This window comes from Hippichthys cyanospilos, chromosome 12 (genome assembly GCF_059441005.1).
Source record: "Hippichthys cyanospilos isolate Australia breed blue-spotted pipefish chromosome 12, RoL_Hcya_1.0, whole genome shotgun sequence".
In the NCBI taxonomy this organism is placed as follows: Eukaryota; Metazoa; Chordata; class Actinopteri; order Syngnathiformes; family Syngnathidae; genus Hippichthys; species Hippichthys cyanospilos.
In genome coordinates, this window is record NC_142380.1 from 20,398,948 (window position 1) to 20,426,779 (window position 27,832).

The 27,832-nt window shown below is 41.6% G+C and overlaps 2 protein-coding genes across 3 annotated transcripts in view; one reads left to right on the plus strand and one right to left on the minus strand.

Annotated features, from left to right (window-relative positions):
• Nucleotides 1-27,832, minus strand: part of LOC148415269 (transcriptional repressor p66-alpha-like) — a 49,859-nt gene that overhangs the window by 14,036 nt on the left and 7,991 nt on the right. For both annotated transcript variants that reach the window (XM_088429161.1, XM_088429160.1), the window contains exon 2: nt 23,137-23,615. In XM_088429161.1, coding sequence (XP_088285287.1) covers nt 23,137-23,612 — 476 coding nt within the window. In that variant the 5' untranslated portion in view covers nt 23,613-23,615. The remainder of the gene's footprint in view (nt 1-23,136; nt 23,616-27,832) is intronic.
• Nucleotides 138-4,870, plus strand: LOC148415270 (uncharacterized). The gene has a single exon (XM_088429159.1). It carries the CDS (start codon nt 1,533-1,535, stop codon nt 4,182-4,184), a length of 2,652 nt encoding a protein of 883 aa, XP_088285285.1. The 5' UTR covers nt 138-1,532; the 3' UTR covers nt 4,185-4,870.

A 27,832-nucleotide genomic window follows, 5' to 3' on the forward strand; every position in this document is an offset into this window, starting at 1 on the left:
GTGTTTTGCTGCTGTCGCTGTTTTAGCCTTAGCTGGAGAGACGAACGCTATTTTTTCTTTTTCTATTTTTACCACCACCCGTCGGACCTGTGTTCGTCGTTGCTTTTTTTTGCTTTTTTGTCTTCTTTTTCCTTCATTTTTGAGGACTGCTTCCATTCTTCGATAGCTAGTGATTCGCCGTTTCTCTGAACAGCCCCTAGCTCCGTTCGTCCTCGTGCAGCTCTGCTAGCGTAAGTATGTCGCTCGGCTGTACTAAGGTAAGCATGGCTCCGTGCACCTCCACCTCATCTGTCACTTGCGACACCTGCGTTATTCTTTTGGAGAGGCTTTCTCTCCTAGAGGGCCGTGTCCGTCAGCTAGAGCAGAGTAGTCTGATAATCGTAGATCAGACGGACACATCTGATAATGACAATGCGGGCCATAGCCCTCCCGCAATGCCGCTAGCGTCGGCTAGTGCGGGTCGTAGCCTACCCGCTAGTCCGGCTAGCATTAGCCCTAAGAAGCCTGCTAGCCGCGGTGAGCCTGTTCGGACGCATAATCGCTTTAGCCCCCTCGCTAGGCAAACTCCTCCTCAGTCTACTGGCTCCCGCACTTTAGTTATAGGGGACTCCATCACCCGTAACATCAAGCTTAAAAAGCCAGCCACCGTAATGTGTATCCCTGGGGCCAGAGCACCCGACATTGAAGCTAACCTTAGGGAGCTGACACGCAAGAGGGCTAGACACCAGGCTAGTGCAAACAACACTAGCTACTCGGACATAGTGATACACGTCGGCTCCAACGATACTAGAATGAGGCAGTCTGAGATTACAAAGAAGAACATAGCTAGGACTTGTAATCTCGCTAGAAAGATGAGTCGGCATCGAGTTATTGTCTCTGGCCCTCTGCCTGCGAGAGGCAATGATGAGAGGTTTAGCAGATTATTCCCGCTTAACCGGTGGATGGCTGGTTTCTGTAAAGAGCAGGGTTTTCAGTTTGTAGATAATTGGCCCTCTTTCTGGGGCCGGCCCGACCTGCTGAGATTGGACGGCCTTCACCCTAACTGGAAAGGCGCCATTACTCTTTCTAGAAACATAGATTACTGTTTGAGCCTTCCATGACTTCCCACATTAGAGCATGTCGGGTCGCAGGCGAGTAGCGAGCCTGCTAGAACGGGTGTGGAGTCGTTAAGGCTAGAGTTAACCGGCACTAGGCTGGACTGTTACAACACACATAGCATACTTAGTCTAGGTCACTGCAATCCACACACTGTTTCAATACCTAATGCTAAATGCCCTATTGATAAGACTTCTGCTGAGGTGGTGTGGATTAAGGAAAAGAGCCCTGCCTCTTTAATCAGTAAGACTAGTGACAAAGTGCCTAGGCGGAATATTAGCATCAATACGCGCGCTGTAGTCGTCAACAATCGAATTCCTACTTTACTAACATTGCGAAGAGGTTTTAATTACTCAAAATACAGAGCAAGCCCCAGCCATAAACATCTTGTTGGTATTAGTACTACCAACACGAGGACTCAGAGTAGTCCGGGAAAAATGTCCCAGTTTAAATTCGGCTTTATAAATATTAGGTCACTCCCTTCAAAAGCCCTTCTTGTAAATGATCTTATTACAGATCTAAATCTTAACGTGCTTGGTCTCTGCGAAACCTGGCTAAAACCAAGTGAATTCCTACCATTAAATGAGGCCTCACCCGCAAACTTTGTGGGCTCACATGTTGCCCGTCCTTGTAAAAAAGGGGGGGGTGTCGCCCTAATTTCAGAATCTGATCTTAGGCTTAGCACGAGCACGAGTCCCACTTTCAAGACATTTGAGGCTCTCGTTATGCGATCGAGCTCCTCACCACCATTCTGTGTGGTAGTTATTTACCGTCCTCCTGGCCCATACTCTGGATTCTTAGATGAATTCCCTGAACTTATGGCTGACTTAATAACCCACACAGATAATATATTAATTATGGGTGATTTCAATATTCATATGAACTCCCCACTAGAGCCACTTACTGTAGCTTTCCAATCAATAATCGATGCATTTGGTTTTACACAAATAATAAAAGCAGCAACACACCAGAATGGTAATATCTTAGACTTAGTGCTAACCCATGGCCTAACTGCCTCAAACGTCACAATTCTGCCGCGTTCTAACGTTATGTCTGATCATTACCTTATAACATTTGAAGTCCTAGCTCAGTGTGGTCTTGTTGTCCACAACCAAGGCTTTAAGAGCCGTGATATTAATTCTTTAACCACTGCTGCACTTTATGAATTACTACCTTCCGCAACAGCTGCCTTTCCGTCTTTCACTGGCTCAGTCGATAAGCTCGCGAATGATTTTAATTCGGTTCTTTTAAAGTCCCTTAACTCTATTGCGCCGCTGAAACTTAAAACTCGTCCGAAGCGGCACACTCCGTGGTTTACGGAGGAAACGCGTATGTGTAAATTGTTAAGTAGACAACTTGAGCGTAAATGGCGAACAACTAAACTCGAGGTTTTCCGTCAGGCCTGGTGCGATAGCTTGCTGAAATACAAAGAGGCTCTTAGGTTAGCAAAAACCAATCACTTTTCCAAAATGATTAGTCTTAATAAAAACAACCCAAAGTATTTATTTGAGACTGTAGCGCAGCTAACACAGCAGCAGCAGATTAATCATAATTCCCTCCATTCAGCACACGATTTCATGCAATTCTTTACTCAGCGGATTCAGCTAATAAGGGAAGAAATAAAAAAGGCAGCGCCGCTCACCACCTCGACTATGAGTGTTGATGCTAGTTCGGACAATCAGGTTCATGAAAGTCTGGCTACCCTGTCCCAGTTTGATTTAGTATCCCTGGAGTGTCTTACACAACTAGTTAATGCAGCAAAGCCGACGTCCTGCATGCTCGACCCGCTTCCAGGCAAACTCGTCAAAGATTTATTCCCGGTCTTAGGGTCATCTGTCTTGAATATTATCAACCTGTCACTCTCCTCTGGCATTGTACCTGAGACTTTTAAGATGGCTGTCATTCAACCATTACTTAAGAAACCTCACCTAGATCCTGAAGATCTCGCTAACTATAGGCCAGTGTCACACCTTCCGTTTATCGCCAAAATTCTTGAGAAAGTTGTAGCACGACAGCTTAGCGATTTTATGATAGACAACAATAGATTTGAACTCCTTCAGTCAGGTTTTAGGGCCAACCACTCAACTGAGACAGCCCTAGTAAAAGTGACGAATGATCTTCTATTAGCCCTGGATTCCAACGTCTCATCAGTACTATTACTCCTTGATCTTAGTGCCGCATTTGACACTATTGATCATCATATTCTTATAGAACGTCTTCGATCATGTGTTGGTATCTCGGGATCAGCACTTTCTTGGTTCAGATCTTACATCCTGGGAAGGACGCATAGTGTTTCTTATGGTGATGCGATCTCTGAGTCTTTCTCCGTCTCATGTGGTGTCCCGCAGGGGTCAGTACTTGGTCCCTTACTGTTCAACATCTACATGATTCCTCTTGGCGATATTATACGCAAACATGCTATTAGTTTTCATTGCTATGCTGATGATACCCAACTCTATATGCCCCTAGAAATAACGGATCCGTGCAAGTGCAGTAAACTGGAGGCTTGCCTTGCCGAGATTAAACAATGGATGTCTTCCAATTTTCTGCTTCTCAACCCTAATAAAACTGAGATGTTAGTTATTGGCCCTGCTCATCATCAGCACTTGCTTAAGAATACCACGCTGAACCTAGAAAACTGTATTATTTCCCAAAGTAGTTCTGCAAAAAATCTCGGCGTGATATTTGACTCCACTCTCTCCTTTCGAACACATATTAATAACATGACAAGAACGGCGTTTTTTCACCTCCGCAATATAGCTAAAATTCGCCCTATTCTTTCTCTTAGCGATGCAGAAACATTAATTCATGCATTTGTTATGTCGCGCCTAGACTATTGCAACATTTTGTTTTCTGGACTTCCCATGTCCTACATTAAAAGCCTGCAGTGTGTACAGAATGCAGCAGCGAGACTATTGACAAGGACGAGAAAGTTTGATCATATTACTCCGATTCTAGCTGACCTGCATTGGCTTCCAATACACGTGAGATGTGATTTTAAGGTGCTGTTAATTACTTATAAAATTCTACACGGTTTAGCTCCTTCCTATCTCGTCGACTTAGTATCACCTTATGTTCCGCCCCGATAACTTCGATCGCAAAATGCCGGTTTGCTATCGACCCCACGGGCTAAAAAGAAGTCTGCGGGATCAAGGGCATTTTCCATTCGCGCGCCAGTACTATGGAATGCCCTACCTATGGAAGTTCGCGCAGCCACCTCAGTAGAAATCTTTAAATCCCGACTAAAAACACATTTATATTCAAAAGCATTTAGTTAATTTAGCCTGTCTGTAGCCTTCTTCCTTTTTCTTTTTTCCTGCCCCCCTCTTCCGGCTGGGGGAGGGGGCTAGCTAGATGGTGAGGGTTGACTTGACCGCCTCCATTGGGTCCTGCGTTGGTCGACCATCATGTGTTAGGAGTTCGGCCGTCTGCAGTCCACCTGGCTGGAATGTGGGATGGTTCCTGCCCAATGGCCTTGCCTGCTGTCAAGACATCACTGCACTATATAGCACATTATGTTTTCTGTAATTTATGTTGTTTCTGTGTCTGGTACATGCAGCATCCACTTCAACCTGTGGGCCTGGAAGGGGGCTCCTCCCACCTGTGGTCCCTTCTGGAGGTTTCTGATTTTCCCCTAATTTGGGGTTTTTGAGTTTTTCCTTCCCCTTCTGGGAGCTTTGACAGGGGATGCTGTTGTGTACCCTATACTGAAAAGATGTCTCTGTACGACCTCTATTCATTCTGTGAAGCCCTTTGAGACTTCGGTGATTTAGGGCTATATAAATAAAATTTGATTGATTGATTGATTGATTGATAAGTATAGGTCTGACGCAAATGGAGATATCACAAAAGGAAACATAAAAAAAATCTGATTTTTTGCGAGCTTTAGGGGGCTATTACTTATGCAAAAAAGATGAATTATGGGTAAATGACACTCTGAGGTCATAGGCAGGGTCAAGAAGAACGGTTAAACGCTGAATCGAACTGAATCGGACAAACACCTGTAGTCATAAAAGAAAAAAAAACGATTTTTTGAATTTTGTAAAACATCACAAAATTTCAAAAAGTAAGAAAAATGTACACTTAAAGTTCAAATTCTAAATTTTGGGATATTATATTTAATAGTTTGAGATGTCTGATCAGATATCCAAGATGGCCGCCCCTGAGGTTTGATGGGAAATGGGAGTCTCAGTGTATGTGGGCAAGTGTCCAAGATGGCCGCTTGACGACCCCATGGGAAACGGAGTACATTGTCTACCTAAACAGTAGTCCTCGAAGGCCCTCGAATGACCTCATTCAAAATGAATTAGTTCTTTATGTGTACAGAATGTGGAATTGTGGGAAAATTTTGAATTCTGGGAAGAGGAAAATTGATACACGAATGGAATGGTGGGCATCAGGGGAATCGATTAAAGTTGGAATGGTGGAAATCGGAGCAGGAATGGCAAAGATATATGGGAAAAACTGAAAAAGTGAAATTGTGGCTAATTTTTGAATTCTGGGAAAAGGAAAATGGATACCACCATGGAATGGCCGGAATTGGGGCAATCGATTAAAGTTTATATAGCGGACCGGCGGGGGGAGGGGGAAGGGGGGAGTGGGGGGGGGGGGGGGGGGGTGGAGCGAGCTTCACCGTAGATCCGGAAAGAAGAGCATTGCTGAGAACTTTCACTTTTCTGGGATGTGACAGAGCCAATATTTTCACCGACAGCACCTTTATTCTTTGCGGCAATACTCGCCTGCCAGAAAAAAAAAGTTTCAATGTCGCAATCGAGTGGCCGAGACCGTGCGAAATATTGTGCTGACAATGCTGCGCTATCGTTAGCTTAGCACAGTAACTACGGTTCAACAGCTGTTAAGTGAAGCAAACGCTGCACATACCAGTTGTCCCAAGTTCTCGCTTCCGCCTTTCGACAAGCCAGGCGAGGGCTCTTGCTTGGCTCTGTTTCGTATCGAAAGCTCAGCTGGCCGTGTTGGATCGCTCCCGGTGACCGCAAAGCGGCCGCCATGATTCATTCCTGCCCCCTGCGTGAGCCGTTAAATGTTCCTGAAGTTGATTGGCTGTGGCAACTCGAAACGCGGAAATAGTAAATAAAAAATAACTTCACGCGAAAGGCGAAATTTCGCTTCTCGTGACCGCGCGCGGCCATTTGCGTCGCTCCATTCGCATCCATCGCGTCGCCCGACGTGCGTTCGAGCCCAGTCACGTAAACTCCATTGACTATAATACAAAACGCTCCGCTTGTTCGCCTCGTTCGCGTTCGGTGCACGCGTAACATTAAACTAAATCATCTCCAAAACATTATTTCGTGTGCAGCCCACGCGGCCCGGTACCAGTTGATCCGTGGACCGGGACCGGGGGTTGGGGACCACTGCCATAAAGATTACATGAAAAAATATAAAATGTGAGAGAAAACTTTGAGCTAACTCTAAAATGAAATTAATTGGAGCTGCTCAAATAATTTTGGGGATTAGCCTACATATTCCGCTTTGAATTAAGATGGGTTGTGCTCATGTTTCATCTGCTAGCAGCAAGCCAAGCAAGCTCGTTGTTCATTCGAACTTGTTCAATCGATTAATCTATTGTAGAATTTATTGATGATAATTTGTATTCATTAATTTTAAGGCCTATGTAATTAGGGCCCGAGCAGCTACCGCTGCGAGAGCCCTCTTGTTTTTCTCCGGATTATTATTATTATTAGGGCCCGAGCAGCGACCGCTGCGAGGTCCCTATTGTTCCTCTCCGGATTATTATTATTATTAGGGCCCGAGCAGCGACGGCTGCGAGATCCCTATTGTTCCTCTCCGGATTATTATTATTAGGGTACGAGCAGCTACCGCTGTGAGAGCCCTCTTGTTTTTCTCCGGATTATTAGGGCCCGAGCAGCTACCGCTGCGAGAGCCCTCTTGTTTTTCTCCGGATTATTATTATTAGGGCCCGAGCAGCTACCGCTGCGAGAGCCCTCTTGTTTTTCTCCGGATTATTATTATTATTAGGGCCCGAGCAGCGACTGCTGCGAGATCCCTATTGTTCCTCTCTGGATTATTATTATTAAGGCCCGAGCAGCTACCGCTGCGAGAGCCCTCTTGTTTTTCTCCGGATTATTATTATTAGGGCCCGAGCAGCTACCGCTGCGAGAGCCCTCTTGTTTTTCTCCGGATTATTATTATTATTAGGGCCCGAGCAGCGACCGCTGCGAGATCCCTATTGTTCCTCTCCGGATTATTATTATTAAGGCCCGAGCAGCTACCGCTGCGAGAGCCCTCTTGTTTTTCTCCGGATTATTAGGGCCCGAGCAGCTACCGCTTAGAGAGCCCTCTTGTTTTTCTCCGGATTATTATTATTAGGGCCCGAGCAGCTACCGCTGCGAGAGCCCTCTTGTTTTTCTCCGTATTATTAGGGCCCGAGCAGCTACCGCTGCGAGAGCCCTCTTGTTTTTCTCCAGATTATTAGGGCCCGAGCAGCTACCGCTGCGAGAGCCCTCTTGTTTTTCTCCGGATTATTATTATTATTATTATTATTATTATTATTATTATTATTTACTGTGCAGCGCTTTTCCATTTTTGAGGGCCTAAACATGCACGAAAAGTCACCAAAATTTGCACATTTGTCGGGCCCGGTGAAAAATTGGATATTTTTGTGTTTCCCAAAACAATGCAAAAAAAATGGCTCTGCAGCGCCACCTAAGGTCGAAAAAGTGCACCTGGTCCCGGCCCGTTTGACCTAGAGCTACGAAAATTTTTAGACATATGTAGGACCTAGAGACCTACAAAAAAGTCAGCGCGAGCCATGTGCTCAGATGTACAGAAAAAGAGTTATGAATTTTTGAATGTGCATTTTTGGCCCATTTTTGCACGTTTGCAGGTCCCAAACTGCTCCTTGTTTCTCCTAAACGCTTTACTCAATCACCTTCAAATTTGCTGTGGTCCATATTCACACATAGGGGCACAAGTGGGCAAAATTTGGTGCAGATCCGCTGACATATATGATAGGGGCGTGGCTTCAAATTATGTGTTCAATTTTTCCTTCGCCAAGAGTGACATAAACCTTAATAACTTTGTTGTACTAGCTTAAAAAAATCTAAAACTTCATAGACACATGGAAACTTATGTCTTTAACACCTTTAAAAAAAGTTTTTTAAAATACCTACTAGCGCCGTCTAGTGGTTGATTAAAATGTCATTTTTTACACTTTCATGTATTGTGCTCAGTCTGTTTGAGTAAAACAAATGAAAATTGGTCAGAATATCATTAAGACATGGAATATTAAGGTTTTAAAATTTTACGACATTTCGATAATGGGCGTAGTCTGCACGCCACCTCAAAGTCAGATGACTCGCCAAAATGAAAAAAGTGGCTGTAATTGGCCCCAAAATGGCCTTATGAGTGGAAAATAGCCTCTCACTCCCGGCCCGTTTGACCTAGAGCTCCAAAAATTTGTAGCCTTATGTAGGACCTCGACCTCTACAAAAAAGTCAGCGCGAGCCATGTGCTCAGATGTACAGAAAGAGAGTTATGAATTTTTGAAGGTGCACCTTTAGCCCGTTTTTGCTCATTTGCAGGTCCCGAACTGCTCCTTTTTTCTCCCAAACGCTTGACCCGATCGACTTCAAATTTGCTGTGATGTTTTATCTGACTGTGAGGCACAATTGTTCAAATTTTTGTGATGATCCACCATCAAATATGTTGGGGGCGGGGCTTTATATTATGCCTTTGATGATTACTTTGCCACATGTGAAACAAACCTTTATAACTCAGCTTTACAAGCTTAGAAAAATCTGAAACTTCACAGACACATGGAGACTCAAGCCCTTAACACAAGTGTTTAAAAAAATCTTCAATTGCTTATAAGGCCATCTAGTGGCAAACAAAAATGTCAGTCTGATGTCTCGCCAAAACGAACAAAGTTGCTGTGTTTGGTCCCAGATGGTCTTATCTTTTCTAAACTTCATATATTTGATGGGTTTCCAATGCGGAATACACCTAACAACGTATTTTTTGTTATAGTGCGAGCGCCACCTAGTGGCAGCCAATAATAGAGCATTTTTTAAACGTTTTTATGTGTTTAGCTGAGCCCCTTGATGTAATATCGCTGAAATTAGGTCTGAAAAGCCTCTAGACAGCCCTGCTGACCTCCACCAAATTTTACGAAGTTTCGATAATGGGCGTGGCCTCTACGACCATTTACATTCCGAAGCTTTATCTGTCCAGTAAAAGTTGCTCTAATTTGACCCAGATGATCTGATCTTCTCACAATTTCACACATTGGATGAAAATATTCTCCTGAACATATCGACAAAAATATATTCCAGTTTAAAGCTAGCGCCACCTAGTGGCTGCAAAAAATGTCATTAGTCGAAAGATTACAGTCAATCCTGTTTGGTTTGACCTACAGCTATGAAACTTTGTAGGCAAATGAAGGACTGCAAGACCTACAAAAAAGTCAATAGAAGTGATGTGCTAGGATGTACAGAAAAATTGTTAAGAATTTTTTTAATGTGCAGTTTTGTCCCATTCTTAGACATTAGCTGGTCTCAAACTAGTGCCTTTTTCTCTTAAACGATTCACCCCATTACCTTCAACTTTGGCATGAATCATTATCCAACTGAGGGGCACACATAGTCCAAATATCGTGAAGATCTCTTGACAGAAAAGATGGGGGCGGAGCTTCAAATTATGTTTAATACTTCCTTCGCCAAGAGTGACAAAAATCTTAATAACTCAGCTATGACAGCTTCAAACCATCTGAAACTTTCCTGGGACTTTAAAAGTCATGCAATAATACAGCTATGTGATAAACTTTCAATTCATTTACAGCGCCACCCAGTGGCGGACAAAAATCTCATTTTTTATACTTTTATGTACTGTGAAATGCCTGTTTGACTAAATGAACTAAAAAATGGTCGGAAAAGCTATGACACATTGGAACATTAAGGTTCTCAACTTTTATGACTTTTCATTAAAGGGCGTGGCCTCTATGCACACTCAAAGTCTGGTGTCTCCCCAAAACGGTAAAAGTTGCTGTAATTGGACCTAGATGATCTGATGTTTGCAAAACTTCATATATGGGATGGGAGTCCAATGTGAAACACACCTACAAGCCTATTTTTTATCATAGTACGAGCGCCACCTAGTGGCAGCAAAAAATATAACAAATCCTTAATGTTTTTATGTACTCTGCTGAGCCCCTTGAAGTGATATCCCTTAAATGTTTTCTGAAAAGCCAGTGGCCATGCCTTATGCCCTCCACAAATCAGTACGATGTTTCGACAGTGGGTGTGTCCTATATGGCATTGAAAGTCACAAAATTGGAACAATAAAAGCTGCAGTAACTCCACCCACATTGTCCCACCTTGTCTAAATTTTACATATTTGGTAAGAGTCCTGCACTGAAAACATCTACAACTACTATTTCATTGTTCATAGTCCTTGTTCATACCCCGACCTGTTCATACCCCAACGTGCACAGGTCTGCGAGGGCCCTTTATAGCTGCTTGCAGCTCTAGTTATTATTATTAGGGCCCGAGCAGCTACCGCTGCGAGAGCCCTCTTGTTTTTCTCCGGATTATTATTATTATTATTATTATTTACTGTGCAGCGCTTTTCCATTTTTGAGGGCCTAAACATGCACGAAAAGTCACCAAAATTTGCACATTTGTCGGGTTCGGTGAAAAATTGGATATTTTTGTGTTTCCTAAAACAATGCAAAAAAAAAGACTCTGCAGCGCCACCTAAGGTCGAAAAAGTGCACCTGGTCCCAGCCCGTTTGACCTAGAGCTACGAAAATTTTTAGGCATATGTAGGACCTAGAGACCTACAAAAAAGTCAGCGCGAGCCATGTGCTCAGATGTACAGAAAAAGAGTTATGATTTTTTGAATGTGCATTTTTGGCCCATTTTTGCACGTTTGCAGGTCCCAAACTGCTCCTTGTTTCTCCTAAACGCTTTACTCAATCGCCTTCAAATTTGCTGTGGTCCATATTCACACGTAGGGGCACAAGTGGGCAAAATTTGGTGCAGATCCGCTGACATATATGATAGGGGCGTGGCTTCTAATTATGTGTTCAATTTTTCCTTCGCCAAGAGGGACAAAAACCTTAATAACTTTGATGTACTAGCTTAAAAAAATCTAAAACTTCATAGACACATGGAAACTTATGTTTTTAACACCTTTAAAAAAAGTTTTTTTAAATAGCTACTAGCGCCGCCTAGCGGTTGATTAAAATGTCATTTTTTACACTTTCATGTATTGTGCTCAGTCTGTTTGAGTAAAACAAGTGAAAATTGGTCAGAATAACATTAAGACATGGAATATTAAGGTTTTAAAATTTTACGACATTTCGATAATGGGCGTAGTCTGCACACCACCTCAAAGTCAGATGACTCGCCAAAACGAAAAAAGTGGCTGTAATTGGCCCCAAAATGGCCTTATGAGTGGAAAATAGCCTCTCACTCCCGGCCCGTTTGACCTAGAACTCCAAAAATTTGTAGTCTTATGTAGGACCTCGAGCCCTACAAAAAAGTCAGCGCGAGCCATATGCTCAGATGTACAGAAAGAGTTATGAATTTTTGAATGTGCACTTTTGGCCCGTTTTTGCTCATTTGCAGGTCCCGAACTGCTCCTTTTTTCTCCCAAACGCTTGACCCGATCGACTTCAAATTTGCTGTGATGTTTGATCTGACTGTGAGGCACAATTGTTCAAATTTTCGGGATGATCCGCCATCAAATATGTTGGGGGCGGGGCTTCATATTATGCCTTTGATGATTACTTTGCCACATGTGAAACAAACCTTTATAACTCAGCTTTACAAGCTTAGAAAAATCTGAAACTTCACATACACATGAAGACTTAAGCCCTTAACACAAGTGTTTAAAAAAATCTTCAATTGCTTATAAGGCCATCTAGTGGCAAACAAAAATGTCAGTCTGATGTCTCGCCAAAACGAACAAAGTTGCTGTGTTTGGTCCCAGATGGTCTTATCTTTTCTAAACTTCATATATTTGATGGGTTTCCAATGCGGAATACACCTATCAACGTATTTTTTGTTATAGTGCGAGCGCCACCTAGTGGCAGCCAAAAATATAGCATTTTTTAAACGTTTTTATGTGTTTAGCTGAGCCCTTTGATGTAATATCGCTGAAATTAAGTCTGCAAAGCCTCTAGACAGCCCTGCTGACCTCCACCAAATTTTACGAAGTTTCGATAATGGGCGTGGCCTCTACGACCATTTTCATTCCGAAGCTTTATCTGTCCAGTAAAAGTTGCTGTAATTTGACCCAGATGATCTGATCTTCTCACAATTTCACACATTGGATGAAAATATTCTCCTGAACATAGACAAAAATATATTCCAGTTTAAAGCTAGCGCCACCTAGTGGCTGCAAAAAATTGTCATTAGTTGAAAGATTACAGTCAATCCTGTTTGGTTTGACCTACAGCTATGAAACTTTGTAGGCAAATGAAGGGCTGTAAGACCTACAAAAAAAACCATAGAAGTGATGTGCTAGGATGTACAGAAAAATTGTTATGAATTTTTTTAATGTGCAGTTTTGTCCCATTCTTAGACATTAGCTGGTCTCAAACTAGTGCCTTTTTCTCTTAAACGATTCACCCCATTATCTTTGGCATGAATCATTATCCAAATGAGGGGCACACATAGGCCAAATATCGTGAATATCTCTTTGACATAAAAGATGCGGGCGGAACTTCAAATTATGTTTAATACTTCCTTTGCCAAGTGACAAAAATCTTAATAACTCAGCTATGACAGCTTCAAACCATCTGAAACTTTTCTGGGCCTTTAAAAGTAATGCAATAATACAACTATGTGATAAACTTTCAAATCATTTACAGCGCCACCCAGTGGCGGACAAAAATCTCATTTTTTATACTTTTATGTACTGTGAAATGCCTGTTTGACTAAATAAACTAAAAAATGGTCAGAAAAGCTATGACACATTGGAACATTAAGGTTCTCAACTTTTATGACTTTTCAATAAAGGGCGTGGCCTCTATGCCAACTCAAAATCCGATGTCTCGCGAAAACGGTAAAAGTTGCTGTAATTGGACCTAGACGATCTGATATTTTTAAAACTTCGTATATGGGATGGGAGTCCAATGTGAAACACAACTACAAGCCTATTTTTTATCATAGTACGGGCGCCACCTAGTGGCAGCAAAAAATATAGCAAATCCTTAACGTTTTTATGTACTCTGCTGAGCCCCTTGAAGTGATATCCCTTAAATGTTTTCTGAAAAGCCAGTGGCCATGCCTTATGCCCTCCACAAATGAGTACGATGTTTTCACAGTGGGTGTGGCCCATACGGCATTGAAAGTCACAAAACTGTAACAATAAAAGCTGCAGTAACTCAACCCAAATTGTCCCACCTTGTCTATATTTTACATATTTGGTAAGAGTCCTGCACTGAAGTCATCTACAACTAAGTTTTCATCGTTCATACTCCTTGTTCATACCCCGACCTGTTCATACCCCAACGTGCACAGGTCTGCGAGGGCCCTTTATAGCTGCTTGCAGCTCTAGTTATTCTTATTATTATTATTATTATTATTATTATTTACTGTGCAGCGCTTTTCCATTTTTGAGGGCCTAAACATGCACGAAAAGTCACCAAAATTTGCACATTTGTCGGGCCCGGTGAAAAATTGGATATTTTTCTGTTTCCCAAAACAATGCAAAAAAAATGGCTCTGCAGCGCCACCTAAGGTTGAAAAAGTGCACCTGGTCCCGGCCCGTTTGACCTAGAGCTACGAAAATTTTTAGCCATATGTAGGACCTAGAGACCTACAAAAAAGTCAGCGCGAGCCATGTGCTCAGATGTATGGAAAAAGAGTTATGAATTTTTGAATGTGCATTTTTGGCCCATTTTTGCACGTTTGTAGGTCCCAAACTGCTCCTTGTTTCTCCTAAACGCTTTACTCAATCACCTTCAAATTTGCTGTGGTCCATATTCACACATAGGGGCACAACTGGGCAAAATTTGGTGCAGATCCGCTGACATATATGATAGGGGCGTGGCTTCAAATTATGTGTTCAATTTTTCCTTCGCCAAGAGTGACATAAACCTTAATAACTTTGTTGTACTAGCTTAAAAAAATCTAAAACTTCATAGACACATGGAAACTGATGTCTTTAACACCTTTGAAAAAAATTTTTTTTAATACCTACTAGCGCCGCCTAGTGGTTGATTAAAATGTTATTTTTTACACTTTCATGCATTGTGCTCAGTCTGTTTGAGTAAAACAAATGAAAATTGGTCAGAATATCATTAAGACATGGAATATTAAGGTTTTAAAATTTTACGACATTTCGATAATGGGCGTAGTCTGCACGCCACCTCAAAGTCAGATGACTCGCCAAAACGAAAAAAGTGGCTGTAATTGGCCCCAAAATGGCCTTATGAGTGGAAAATAGCCTCTCACTCCCGGCCTGTTTGACCTAGAGCTCCAAAAATTTGTAGCCTTATGTAGGACCTCGAGCCCTACAAAAAAGTCAGCGCGAGCCATATGCTCAGATGTACAGAAAGAGAGTTATGAATTTTTGAATGTGCACTTTTGGCCCGTTTTTGCTCATTTGCAGGTCCCCAACTGCTCCTTTTTTCTCCCAAACGCTTGACCCGATCGACTTCAAATTTGCTGTGATGTTTGATCTGACTGTGAGGCACAATTGTTCAAATTTTCGGGATGATCCGCCATCAAATATGTTGGGGGCGGGGCTTCATATTATGCCTTTGATGATTACTTTGCCACATGTGAAACAAACCTTTATAACTCAGCTTTACAAGCTTAGAAAAATCTGAAACTTCACATACACATGAAGACTTAAGCCCTTAACACAAGTGTTTAAAAAAATCTTCAATTGCTTATAAGGCCATCTAGTGGCAAACAAAAATGTCAGTCTGATGTCTCGCCAAAACGAACAAAGTTGCTGTGTTTGGTCCCAGATGGTCTTATCGTTTCTAAACTTCATATATTTGATGGGTTTCCAATGCGGAATACACCTATCAACGTATTTTTTGTTATAGTGCGAGCGCCACCTAGTGGCAGCCAAAAATATAGCATTTTTTAAACGTTTTTATGTGTTTAGCTGAGCCCTTTGAAGTAATATCGCTGAAATTAAGTCTGCAAAGTTTCTAGACAGCCTTGCTGACCTCCACCAAATTTTACAAAGTTTCGATAATGGGCGTGGCCTCTACGACCATTTTCAATCCGGAGCTTTATCTGTCCAGTAAAAGTTGCTGTAATTTGACCCAGATGATCTGATCTTCTCACAATTTCACACATTGGATGAAAATATTCTCCTGAACATATCGACAAAAATATATTCCAGTTTAAAGCTAGCGCCACCTAGTGGCTGCAAAAAATGTCATTAGTTGAAAGATTACAGTCAATCCTGTTTGGTTTGACCTAGAGCTATGAAACTTTGTAGGCAAATGAAGGACTGCAAGACCTACAAAAAAGTCAATAGAAGTGATGTGCTAGGATGTACAAAAAATTGTTATGATTTTTTTTAATGTGCAGTTTTGTCCCATTCTTAGACATTAGCTGGTCTCAAACTAGTGCCTTTTTCTCTTAAACAATTCACCCCATTACCTTCAACTTTGGCATGAATCATTATCCAACTGAGGGGCACACATAGTCCAAATATCGTGAAGATCTCTTGACATAAAAAATTGGGGCGGAGCTTCAAATTATGTTTAATATTTCCTTCGCCAAGAGTGACAAAAATATTATTAACTCAGCTATGACAGCTACAAACCATCTGAAACTTTCCTGGGCCTTTAAAAGTCATGCAATAATACAGCTATGTGATAAACTTTCAAATCATTTACAGCGCCACCCAGTGGCGGACAAAAATCTAATTTTTTATACTTTTATGTACTCTGAAATGCCTGTTTGACTAAATGAACTCAAAAATGGTCAGAAAAGCTATGACACATTGGAACATTAAGGTTCTCAACTATATGACTTTTCATTAAAGGGCGTGGCCTCTATGCAAACTCAAAGTCTGATGTCTCGCCAAAACGGTAAAAGTTGCTGTAATTGGACCTAGATGATCTGATGTTTGCAAAACTTCATATATGGGATGGGAGTCCAATGTGAAACACACCTACAAGCCTATTTTTATCATAGTACGAGCGCCACCTAATGGCAGCAAAAAATATAGCAAATCCTTAATGTTTTTATGTACTCTGCTGAGCCCCTTGAAGTGATATCCCTTAAATGTTTTCTGAAAAGCCAGTGGCCATGCCTTATGCCCTCCACAAATCAGTACGATGTTTCGGCAGTGGCTGTGGCCTATATGGCATTGAAAGTCACAAAATTGGAACAATAAAAGCTGCAGTAACTCCACCCACATTGTCCCAACTTGTCTAAATTTTACATATTTGGTAAGAGTCCTGCACTGAAGTCATCTACAACTACTTTTTCATCGTTCATAGTCCTTGTTTATACCCCGACCTGTTCATACCCCAACGTGCACAGGTCTGCGAGGGCCCTTTATAGCTGCTTGCAGCTCTAGTTATTATTATTATCATATTAGGGCCCAAGCAGCTACCGCTGCGAGAGCCCTCTTGTTTTTCTCCGGATTATTAGGGCCCGAGCAGCTACCGCTGCGAGAGCCCTCTTGTTTTTCTCCAGATTATTATTATTATTAGGGCCCGAGCAGCTACCGCTGCGAGAGCCCTCTTGTTTTTCACCGGATTATTAGGGCCCGAGCAGCTACCGCTGCGAGAGCCCTCTTGTTTTTCTTCAGATTATTATTCTTATTATTATTATTAGGGCCCGAGCAGCTACCGCTGCGAGAGCCCTCTTATTTTTCTCCAGATTATTATTCTTATTATTATTATTATTATTATTATTATTTACTGTGCAGCGCTTTTCCATTTTTGAGGGCCTAAACATGCACGAAAAGTCACCAAAATTTGCACATTTGTCGGGCCCGGTGAAAAATTGGATATTTTTGTGTTTCCCAAAACAATGCAAAAAAAATGGCTCTGCAGCGCCACCTAAGGTCGAAAAAGTGCACCTGGTCCCGGCCCGTTTGACCTAGAGCTACGAAAATTTTTAGCCATATGTAGGACCTAGAGACCTACAAAAAAGTCAGCGCGAGCCATGTGCTCAGATGTACAGAAAAAGAGTTATGAATTTTTGAATGTGCATTTTTGGCCCATTTTTGCACGTTTGCAGGTCCCAAACTGCTCCTTGTTTCTCCCAAACGCTTTACTCAATCGCCTTCAAATTTGCTGTGGTCCATATTCACACATAGGGGCACAAGTGGGCAAAATTTGGTGCAGATCCGCTGACATATATGATAGGGGCGTGGCTTCAAATTATGTGTTCAATTTTTCCTTCGCCAAGAGTGACAAAAACCTTAATAACTTTGATGTACTAGCTTAAAAAAATCTAAAACTTCATAGACACATGGAAACTTATGTCTTTAACACCTTTAAACAAAGTTTTTTTAAATACCTACTAGCGCCGCCTAGTGGTTGATTAAAATGTCATTTTTTACACTTTCATGTATTGTGCTCAGTCTGTTTGAGTAAAACAAATGAAAATTGGTCAGAATATCATTAAGACATGGAATATTAAGGTTCTAAAATTTTACGACTTTTCGATAATGGGCGTACTCTGCACGCCACCTCAAAGTCAGATGACTCACCAAAACTAAAAAAGTGGCTGTAATTGGCCCCAAAATGGCCTTATGAGTGGAAAATAGCCTCTCACTCCCGGCCCGTTTGACCTAGAGCTCCAAAAATTTGTAGCCTTATGTAGGACCTCGAGCCCTACAAAAAAGTCAGCGCGAGCCCTATGCTCAAATGTACAGAAAGAGAGTTATGAATTTTTGAATGTGCACCTTTAGCCCGTTTTTGCTCATTTGCAGGTCCCGAACTGCTCCTTTTTTCTCCCAAACGCTTGACCCGATCGACTTCAAATTTGCTGTGATGTTTCATCTGACTGTCAGGCACAATTGTTCAAATTTTTGTGATGATCCGCCATCAAATATGTTGGGGGCGGGGCTTTATATTATGCCTTTGATGATTACTTTGCCACATGTGAAACAAACCTTTATAACTCAGCTTTACAAGCTTAGAAAAATCTGAAACTTCACAGACACATGGAGACTCAAGCCCTTAACACAAGTCTTTAAAAAAATATTCAATTGCTTATAAGGCCATCTAGTGGCAAACAAAAATGTCAGTCTGATGTCTCGCCAAAACGAACAAAGTTGCTGTGTTTGGTCCCAGATGGTCTTATCTTTTCTAAACTTCATATATTTGATGGGTTTCCAATGCGGAATACACCTAACAACGTATTTTTTGTTATAGTGCGAGCGCCACCTAGTGGCAGCCAAAAATAGAGCATTTTTTAAACGTTTTTATGTGTTTAGCTGAGCCCTTTGATGTAATATCGCTGAAATTAGGTCTGAAAAGCCTCTAGACAGCCCTGCTGACCTCCACCAAATTTTACGAAGTTTCGATAATGGGCGTGGCCTCTACGACCATTTTCATTCCGAAGCTTTATCTGTCCAGTAAAAGTTGCTCTAATTTGACCCAGATGATCTGACCTTCTCACAATTTCACACATTGGATGAAAATATTCTCCTGAACATATCGACAAAAATATATTCCAGTTTAAAGCTAGCGCCACCTAGTGGCTGCTAAAAATGTCATTAGTCGAAAGATTACAGTCAATCCTGTTTGGTTTGACCTACGGCTATGAAACTTTGTAGGCAAATGAAGGACTGCAAGACCTACAAAAAAGTCAATAGAAGTGATGTGCTAGGATGTACAGAAAAATTGTTATGAATTTTTTTAATGTGCAGTTTTGTCCCATTCTTAGACATTAGCTGGTCTCAAACTAGTGCCTTTTTCTTTTAAACGATTCACCCCATTACCTTCAACTTTGGCATGAACCATTATCCAACTGAGGGGCACACATAGTCCAAATATCGTGAAGATCTCTAGACATAAAAGATGGGGGCGGAGCTCCAAATTATGTTTAATACTTCCTTTGCCAAGAGTGACAAAAATCTTAATAACTGAGCTATGACAGCTTCAAACCATCTGAAACTTTCCTGGGCCTTTAAAAGTAATGCAATAATACAGCTATGTGATAAACTTTCAAATCATTTACAGCGCCACCCAGTGGCGGACAAAAATCTCATTTTTTATACTTTTATGTACTGTGAAATGCCTGTTTGACTAAATGAACTAAAAAATGGTCAGAAAAGCTATGACACATTGGAATATTAAGGTTCTCAACTTTTATGACTTTTCATTAAAGGGCGTGGCCTCTATGCAAACTCAAAGTCTGATGTCTCCCCAAAACGGTAAAAGTTGCTGTAATTGGACCTAGATGATCTGATGTTTGCAAAACTTCATATATGGGATGGGAGTCCAATGTGAAACACACCTACAAGCCTATTTTTTACCATAGTACGAGCGCCACCTAGTGGCAGCAAAAAATATAGCAAATCCTTAATGCTTTTATGTAGTCTGCTGAGCCCCTTGAAGTGAAACCCCTAAATGTTTTCTGAAAAGCCAGTGGCCATGCCTTATGCCCCCCACAAATCAGTACAATGTTTCGACAGTGGGTGTGGCCTATATGGCATGGAAAGTCACAAAATTGGAACAATAAAAGCTGCAGTAACTCCACACACATTGTCCCACTTTGTCTAAATTTTACATATTTGGTAATAGTCCTGCACTGAAGTGATCTACAACAAATTTTTCATCATTCATAGTCCTTGTTCATACCCCGACCTGTTCATACCCCAACGTGCACAGGTCTGCGAGGGCCCTTTATAGCTGCTTGCAGCTCTAGTTATTATTAGGGCCCGAGCAGCTACCGCTGCGAGAGCCCTCTTGTTTTTCTCCAGATTATTATTCTTATTATTATTATTTACTGTGCAGCGCTTTTCCATTTTTGAGGGCCTAAACATGCACGAAAAGTCACCAAAATTTGCACATTTGTCGGGCCCGGTGAAAAATTGGATATTTTTGTGTTTCCCAAAACAATGCAAAAAAAATGGCTCTGCAGCGCCACCTAAGGTCGAAAAAGTGCACCTGGTCCCGGCCCGTTTGACCTAGAGCTACGAAAATTTTTAGCCATATGTAGGACCTAGAGACCTACAAAAAAGTCAGCGCGAGCCATGTGCTCAGATGTACAGAAAAAGAGTTATGAATTTTTGAATGTGCATTTTTGGCCCATTTTTGCACGTTTGCAGGTCCCAAACTGCTCCTTGTTTCTCCCAAACGCTTTACTCAATCGCCTTCAAATTTGCTGTGGTCCATATTCACACATAGGGGCACAAGTGGGCAAAATTTGGTGCAGATCCGCTGACATATATGATAGGGGCGTGGCTTCAAATTATGTGTTCAATTTTTCCTTCGCCAAGAGTGACAAAAACCTTAATAACTTTGATGTACTAGCTTAAAAAAATCTAAAACTTCATAGACACATGGAAACTTATGTCTTTAACACCTTTAAACAAAGTTTTTTTAAATACCTACTAGCGCCGCCTAGTGGTTGATTAAAATGTCATTTTTTACACTTTCATGTATTGTGCTCAGTCTGTTTGAGTAAAACAAATGAAAATTGGTCAGAATATCATTAAGACATGGAATATTAAGGTTCTAAAATTTTACGACTTTTCGATAATGGGCGTACTCTGCACGCCACCTCAAAGTCAGATGACTCACCAAAACTAAAAAAGTGGCTGTAATTGGCCCCAAAATGGCCTTATGAGTGGAAAATAGCCTCTCACTCCCGGCCCGTTTGACCTAGAGCTCCAAAAATTTGTAGCCTTATGTAGGACCTCGAGCCCTACAAAAAAGTCAGCGCGAGCCCTATGCTCAAATGTACAGAAAGAGAGTTATGAATTTTTGAATGTGCACCTTTAGCCCGTTTTTGCTCATTTGCAGGTCCCGAACTGCTCCTTTTTTCTCCCAAACGCTTGACCCGATCGACTTCAAATTTGCTGTGATGTTTCATCTGACTGTCAGGCACAATTGTTCAAATTTTTGTGATGATCCGCCATCAAATATGTTGGGGGCGGGGCTTTATATTATGCCTTTGATGATTACTTTGCCACATGTGAAACAAACCTTTATAACTCAGCTTTACAAGCTTAGAAAAATCTGAAACTTCACAGACACATGGAGACTCAAGCCCTTAACACAAGTCTTTAAAAAAATATTCAATTGCTTATAAGGCCATCTAGTGGCAAACAAAAATGTCAGTCTGATGTCTCGCCAAAACGAACAAAGTTGCTGTGTTTGGTCCCAGATGGTCTTATCTTTTCTAAACTTCATATATTTGATGGGTTTCCAATGCGGAATACACCTAACAACGTATTTTTTGTTATAGTGCGAGCGCCACCTAGTGGCAGCCAAAAATAGAGCATTTTTTAAACGTTTTTATGTGTTTAGCTGAGCCCTTTGATGTAATATCGCTGAAATTAGGTCTGAAAAGCCTCTAGACAGCCCTGCTGACCTCCACCAAATTTTACGAAGTTTCGATAATGGGCGTGGCCTCTACGACCATTTTCATTCCGAAGCTTTATCTGTCCAGTAAAAGTTGCTCTAATTTGACCCAGATGATCTGACCTTCTCACAATTTCACACATTGGATGAAAATATTCTCCTGAACATATCGACAAAAATATATTCCAGTTTAAAGCTAGCGCCACCTAGTGGCTGCTAAAAATGTCATTAGTCGAAAGATTACAGTCAATCCTGTTTGGTTTGACCTACAGCTATGAAACTTTGTAGGCAAATAAAGGACTGTAAGACCTACAAAAAAGTCAATAGAAGTGATGTGCTAGGATGTACAGAAAAATTGTTATGATTTTTTTTAATGTGCAGTTTTGTCCCATTCTTAGACATTAGCTGGTCTCAAACTAGTGCCTTTTTCTCTTAAATGATTCACCCCATTACCTTCAACTTTGGCAGGAATCATTATCCAACTGAGGGGCACACATAGTTCAAATATCCTGAAGATCTTTTGACATAAAAGATGGGGGCGGAGCTTCAAATTATTTTTAATATTTCCTTCGCCAAGAGTGACAAAAATCTTAATAACTCAGCTATGACAGCTTCAAACCATCTGAAACTTTCCTGGGCCTTTAAAAGTCATGCTATAATACACCTATTTAATAAACTTTCGAATCATTTACAGCGCCACCCAGTGGCGGACAAAAATCTCATTTTTTATACTTTTATGTACTGTGAAATGCCTGTTTGACTAAATGAACTCAAAAATGGTCAGAAAAGCTATGACACATTGGAACATTAAAGGTTCTCAACTTTTATGACTTTTCAATAAAGCGCGTGGCCTCTATGCCAACTCAAAATCCGATGTCTCGCGAAAACGGTAAAAGTTGCTGTAATTGGACCTAGACGATCTGATATTTTTAAAACTTCATATATGGAATGGGAGTCCAATGTGAAACACACCTACAAGCCTATTTTTTATCACAGTACGAGCGCCACCTAGTGGCAACAAAAAATATAGCAAATCCTTAATGGTTTTTATGAAATCTGCTGAGCCCCTTGAAGTGATATCCCTTAAATGTTTTCTGAAAAGCCAGTTGCCATGACTTATGCCCTCCACAAATCAATACGTTGTTTCGACAAAGGGTGTGGCCTATATGACATTGAAAGTCACAAAATTGGAACAATAAAAGCTGCAGTAACTCCACACATATTGTCCCAACTTGTCTAAATTTTACATATTTGGTAAGAGTCCTGCACTGAAGTCATCTACAACTCCTTTTTCATCATTCATAGTCCTTGTTCATACCCCGACATGTTCATACCCCAACGTGCACAGGTCTGCGAGGGCCCTTTATAGCTGCTTGCAGCTCTAGTTTGCTTTTAATATTTGTCTAACCATATAGTTTATATAGCCAATTCAAATTTTCTGTAGGCTATCTGAATACCCAAAAGAGCTGACAGATGGAGCTCCAAGTCTTTTGAGGGGACTGATTTTGGGTGCTCTCAAGAGAATTACTCACCCTTTGGAAGTGCTCATGTCCACAGGCTGCTCCACATTCTGGATCTCCACTTTGATGCTGGCCTTCAGATCGCCGGCAACTAAAATGCCACTTGAAACTTTTGGCTCGGCGGGCTGGAAGGTGCTCATGGTATCCACGCTGCTGTCTGCTCTCATCTCCCACAGAGCTCTGTCACTGTGTTCGCTTTGATCGCCTGGGCTCGCTTCTCGGGTGGCCTCGTCTTTCACCGGCGGAGATCCCAACGGGAGCACTAACCGTCCCGCTTCCTCGTTTGATCCCATCCCACTCGGACCAGGGCTACCCAGCTCCAGTTCTCGCTTGGGTCTCGGCAAAGCATCCCCTTGGGGCACAGCTTGCTCCAGCTTGAGTTTTTTGCTTCCATTGTCAGGACCGGAAGGTTCCGTCCACGCTGGCAGGGTGTCCCCCTGCAGCGCCCTCTTGTGGCTGCGCGTCTGGCGGACAGCCTCCTCAGACATCCCCTGTTGGATACGACACCAAAGGGATTAGTTTGGGAGGGCCAAATTACTCAACAATGATTTGTGGTAATTGATTATATATATATATATATATATATATATATATATATATATATATACAGTGGGCCCCCGGGTTACGAACTTAATCCGTTCAGCGGCTACGCTCGTATCTCAAATTGCTCGTATAGCGGGCAATCCAAACCCATGTTAATTCGCGAATGCGTGCAACGCGCGCGCCGAAGCCTTAGGTAAAAATGACACACTGTATACATATATTAAAATTGAGTGACATAATCTGCTGTACACTTGCATTATATAATAAATACAATGGATAAATAGCTTTTACCTTTGAAACGACGAGACTTGAGCTGGGTGTAAGCAGAGGGGGGCAGAGTCCAACGCTCAAAGTTAATATGGCGATAGATATGCTATTGGTCTTACAGTGTTACAGTAACTCTTTCAGTCAGGGTGCAAATCACGCAGATACTAAAACATCATCCTCTTATTTCTTTCTTTACCGCTGCTAGTAATTTTAGAAGCTATGTCTAACAGATAAAGTTTGCAAAGTCTTCACAACATTCCGTTTTTCACTAATTTTCTCTCCTTCCTTCCATCCTGTCCCATCAAGCTAGATAAAGGCGTTCGGCCAATAGCATGTCGGCATTTCTGTGATTGACGTGTGACGCCGGCCAATAGCATCTCCGTGAGTGAGACCGGGTGACCTTAATCGACCAATAGCATATTCGCATCTCCGTGACTGACTGATAATTATTCGCACTTTTTTTTTTTAAACGGTTGGAATGCATTGACAATTAATTTTAAAAAAAACACACATTTAAACCAATGACAATTCTTTGTCCTGCAATCGGCACATTTAATTTCATGTCAGCTGTTTTTCCCTTTAGCTGTACAAACACTACATTTAAATGGTAATATATTTAGACACTGTGAGTGAGACAGTCAGTGTGACGTTGTAAGACCAAGAGCGTTCCCGTTGCTGCCACAAGTATCTACTGATGATTGATGATGTCGCTACTGTTGATTTTATTGACGCAATTAAACGAGAACATGTCTACACACTCATTAACCGGCATGTCGAATTGCTCGTAAGGCGAGAGGTTTGTTCGTAAGCGGAGGACAAAAATCTCCCTGATCCACGCTCGTAAGGCGAATTGTTCGTAAATCAGGGTGCTCGTAAGCCGGGGGCCGACTGTATATATATATATATATATATATATATATATATATATATATATATATACACACAGGGTGACCCAAAAAACGGGCCCCAACTCTAATTTGGCCCTGTTTCTTAGTGTTGTCCAAATGAAATTAAACTTTGGTCATAACTAGTTTATTATATTAGAAACATCACATCAAAACACTAGGGTCTTTGGCCATTTTTTCTCCGTTCTACAGCATATGTTCTAGATGGCCTCCATTTAGCTCAATGCTTTTCTCGAGGCGCAGCACGAAGCTGTCCAGATCATCTACCCCTCGCTCATGAGCAAGTTCTGGTTCCAGCAAGACGGAGCACGTTGTCACACCTCAAACCTGTCCCGAGATTGGCTGAAAGAGAACTTCGGACGCCGAGTGATCAGTCTCAAGACTGATTTTGAGTGGGCACCCCATAGCCCGGACCTAAGTCCTCCAGATTTTTTTCTTTCCTAAACCCCCCAGATTTTTTCTTTGGGGCCATCTTAAGGACAGAGTCTACCCAGGGAAACCTAAAACCATCACGGAACTCAAGAAAGCCATCAGGGAGGAGATGAGAGCCATTATCAATTCAGTCTGTAAGAACGTCACGGACAACTTCGTGCTGCGCCTCAAGAAATGCACGGAGCTAAATGGAGGCCATCTAGAACATATATAAAACATATCTGGCTTCTTCTATTATGGATTGAAGAGAAGGAAATCTCCGGTGATATGTGTTTATGCGTTTAAGAAAAGTTCTCGTTAAAGAAAAAAATAATAAAATCTGCGGGTTCGTCTCTGCTCCCCTCCACCTCCACCCACCACCAACCAGCTCAAGTCACGTCGCCCCAAAGGTAAATGTCATTTTTCCTTTGTATATGTATGTTATTTAATTTAACTGTGCAGTAGATTATGTTACTAATTTTTAATAAGTGTATAAAGTTGTGATGTTTTTACCTAAGGTTTTTGCACGCGTAGCACGCATTCACTAATTAACATAGGTTTGGATTGTCCATCATACGGTGAATTCGAGTTACGAGCCTAGCCGCTGAACAGATTAAGTTCGTAACACAGGGGCCCACTGTATTTTCAGTATGTGAAGTGAACGTAATAAGAATTTCATTGTGTGGTAAATTAATACAGTGAACCCCCGAGTTCGTTTTTCATGTTGTGGAATACTGAGTTTTTTCATCCCCTCTTTATGACATTTTCCAAGTTATGAGAACAAAACAACTGTCATGACCCTAGAGGCTTGGCTGAATTTGTGTTGTTTGCCTCCATCTGCTGGCGTTTTTAGGTAATTGCACTTATTTACTAATGCCGTTTAACTGCTTCCATGCAAAGCGTGCCTACAATGCTGGTCTGCGATTTATCAGCGTCTCCTCACGCAGATGGTGGTCTGCTATTGGTCAGCCTCAGTTATTTCATAATGGCGGATCGGTAAAGCTTTGTTTGATAGTGAATGGTTACAAAACCGTATTTATAGTGCATTTTACTGCTTGATTAAAAGTTGAAAAGGTTAGCCATAGGTCCCAAGATTTATATGGAAACGATGCTGGAGATAACCCTTTTTAGGGAATATGTGCATAACAAGCATAACAAGCCATATCTCTCTCAGTCCTGTATAAAGGTAATCCTGGATTTGTTTTTCTTTTTCTTATTATTAATAATAGAAAACAGTACCATGATGCTGCTGCCTTGCGATAAGGGCATAAGTGATGAGATCCAGTATTACGACAGAAGGCCTTGGTATTTCATCAGACGTACAAATATTGCCAGAGCTGAAGTTGAACAGCCATATCTGCTGTCTTGACAAGAAATGCTGCTTGGGCTTTGTCACCACAACGTGAACACGCACTCACTCACACACACACAGTTACGCGCACAGGTTTGCGCAATACTGGAAGGAAAATGTCTGAAAAGTAGCTTTGAAGGGCTTGAATCCTACACACAACAGTGAGTAAAACAGCTTGATTGAAATTACTCTGTACAGACCCGTGATTTTCTAAAATTGACCTTAACGTCAATGTCTGCATAATAATTTGCAATAAATTATTGTTACATCATTTTTAAAAAGTGCTACCTATGAATAGCACCCCCTAAATAAAATTCTTCCCCCTACCCCAGCTTTGGGCTAATCACAATTTCTGACATATGACAGAACAAAAATCTACACAGTGTATTGGCAGCACAATGACTGAAGTGCTAACAACTGCCAGCTAACATCTAGCTAGATCAGGGATGGGCAAACGACAGTTCGCCTATGATGGTTTGGTTGAAATGATTCCATTAATTTCCTTTTGACTTGTTATGACAGACATCCCAACAACAGGTGTGTTGCGCAGTGACATGATTTGCAGAGACTTGAGGAAGAATGAGAGCCAGAGAGAGAGAGAGAGAAAGAGAGAGAGAGAGAGTGCGAATGAGAATGAGCCATTTTCAATTATCGCTCTTTACTGGTTAGATCAGAACCCATCTGCAGCAATGACAAAGAAAAAAAAGTTGAGTGAGTGGCATCTTAATTACACCAGCAACTATTGAACACAAGAATGTACACCTACCTCTATCTATCTATCTATCTATCTATCTATCTATCTATCTATCTATCTATCTACCTACCTACCTACCTACCTACCTACCTACCTACCTACCTACGTACCTACCTACCTACCTACCTATTGGCCGCCTCATGTTGAACTCAACATGATTGAATGCTCACTGGAAGGCGGTGCTATGCTCAGCAATCAAGCTACGCGGTGTTGTCTTGGGCCTTAGCTTATGTGCCTTAAAGGCATAGCGTAGCTATTATCTAACCCAGACATGTCCAAAGTCCGACCCAGGGGCCAAATGCAGCCCGTGGTCAATTTCCATCTGGCCCGCAGCCTCTGTCATAAAATTAATAACGTCTGACCCGCATGGAGAATTAATACATTGGGAGCAGCACTGTTACCTGCGTATGCTAAATGCTGCCATCTATAGGCTCAAATAGGAACAGCAAATTAGTACATGAGTAATTGACTGTATGA

Excerpts from the sequence above, each read along its gene's own strand:
- LOC148415270 (XM_088429159.1), top strand. The coding sequence starts at position 1,533 with ATGTCCCAGTTTAAATTCGGCTTTATAAATATTAGGTCACTCCCTTCA.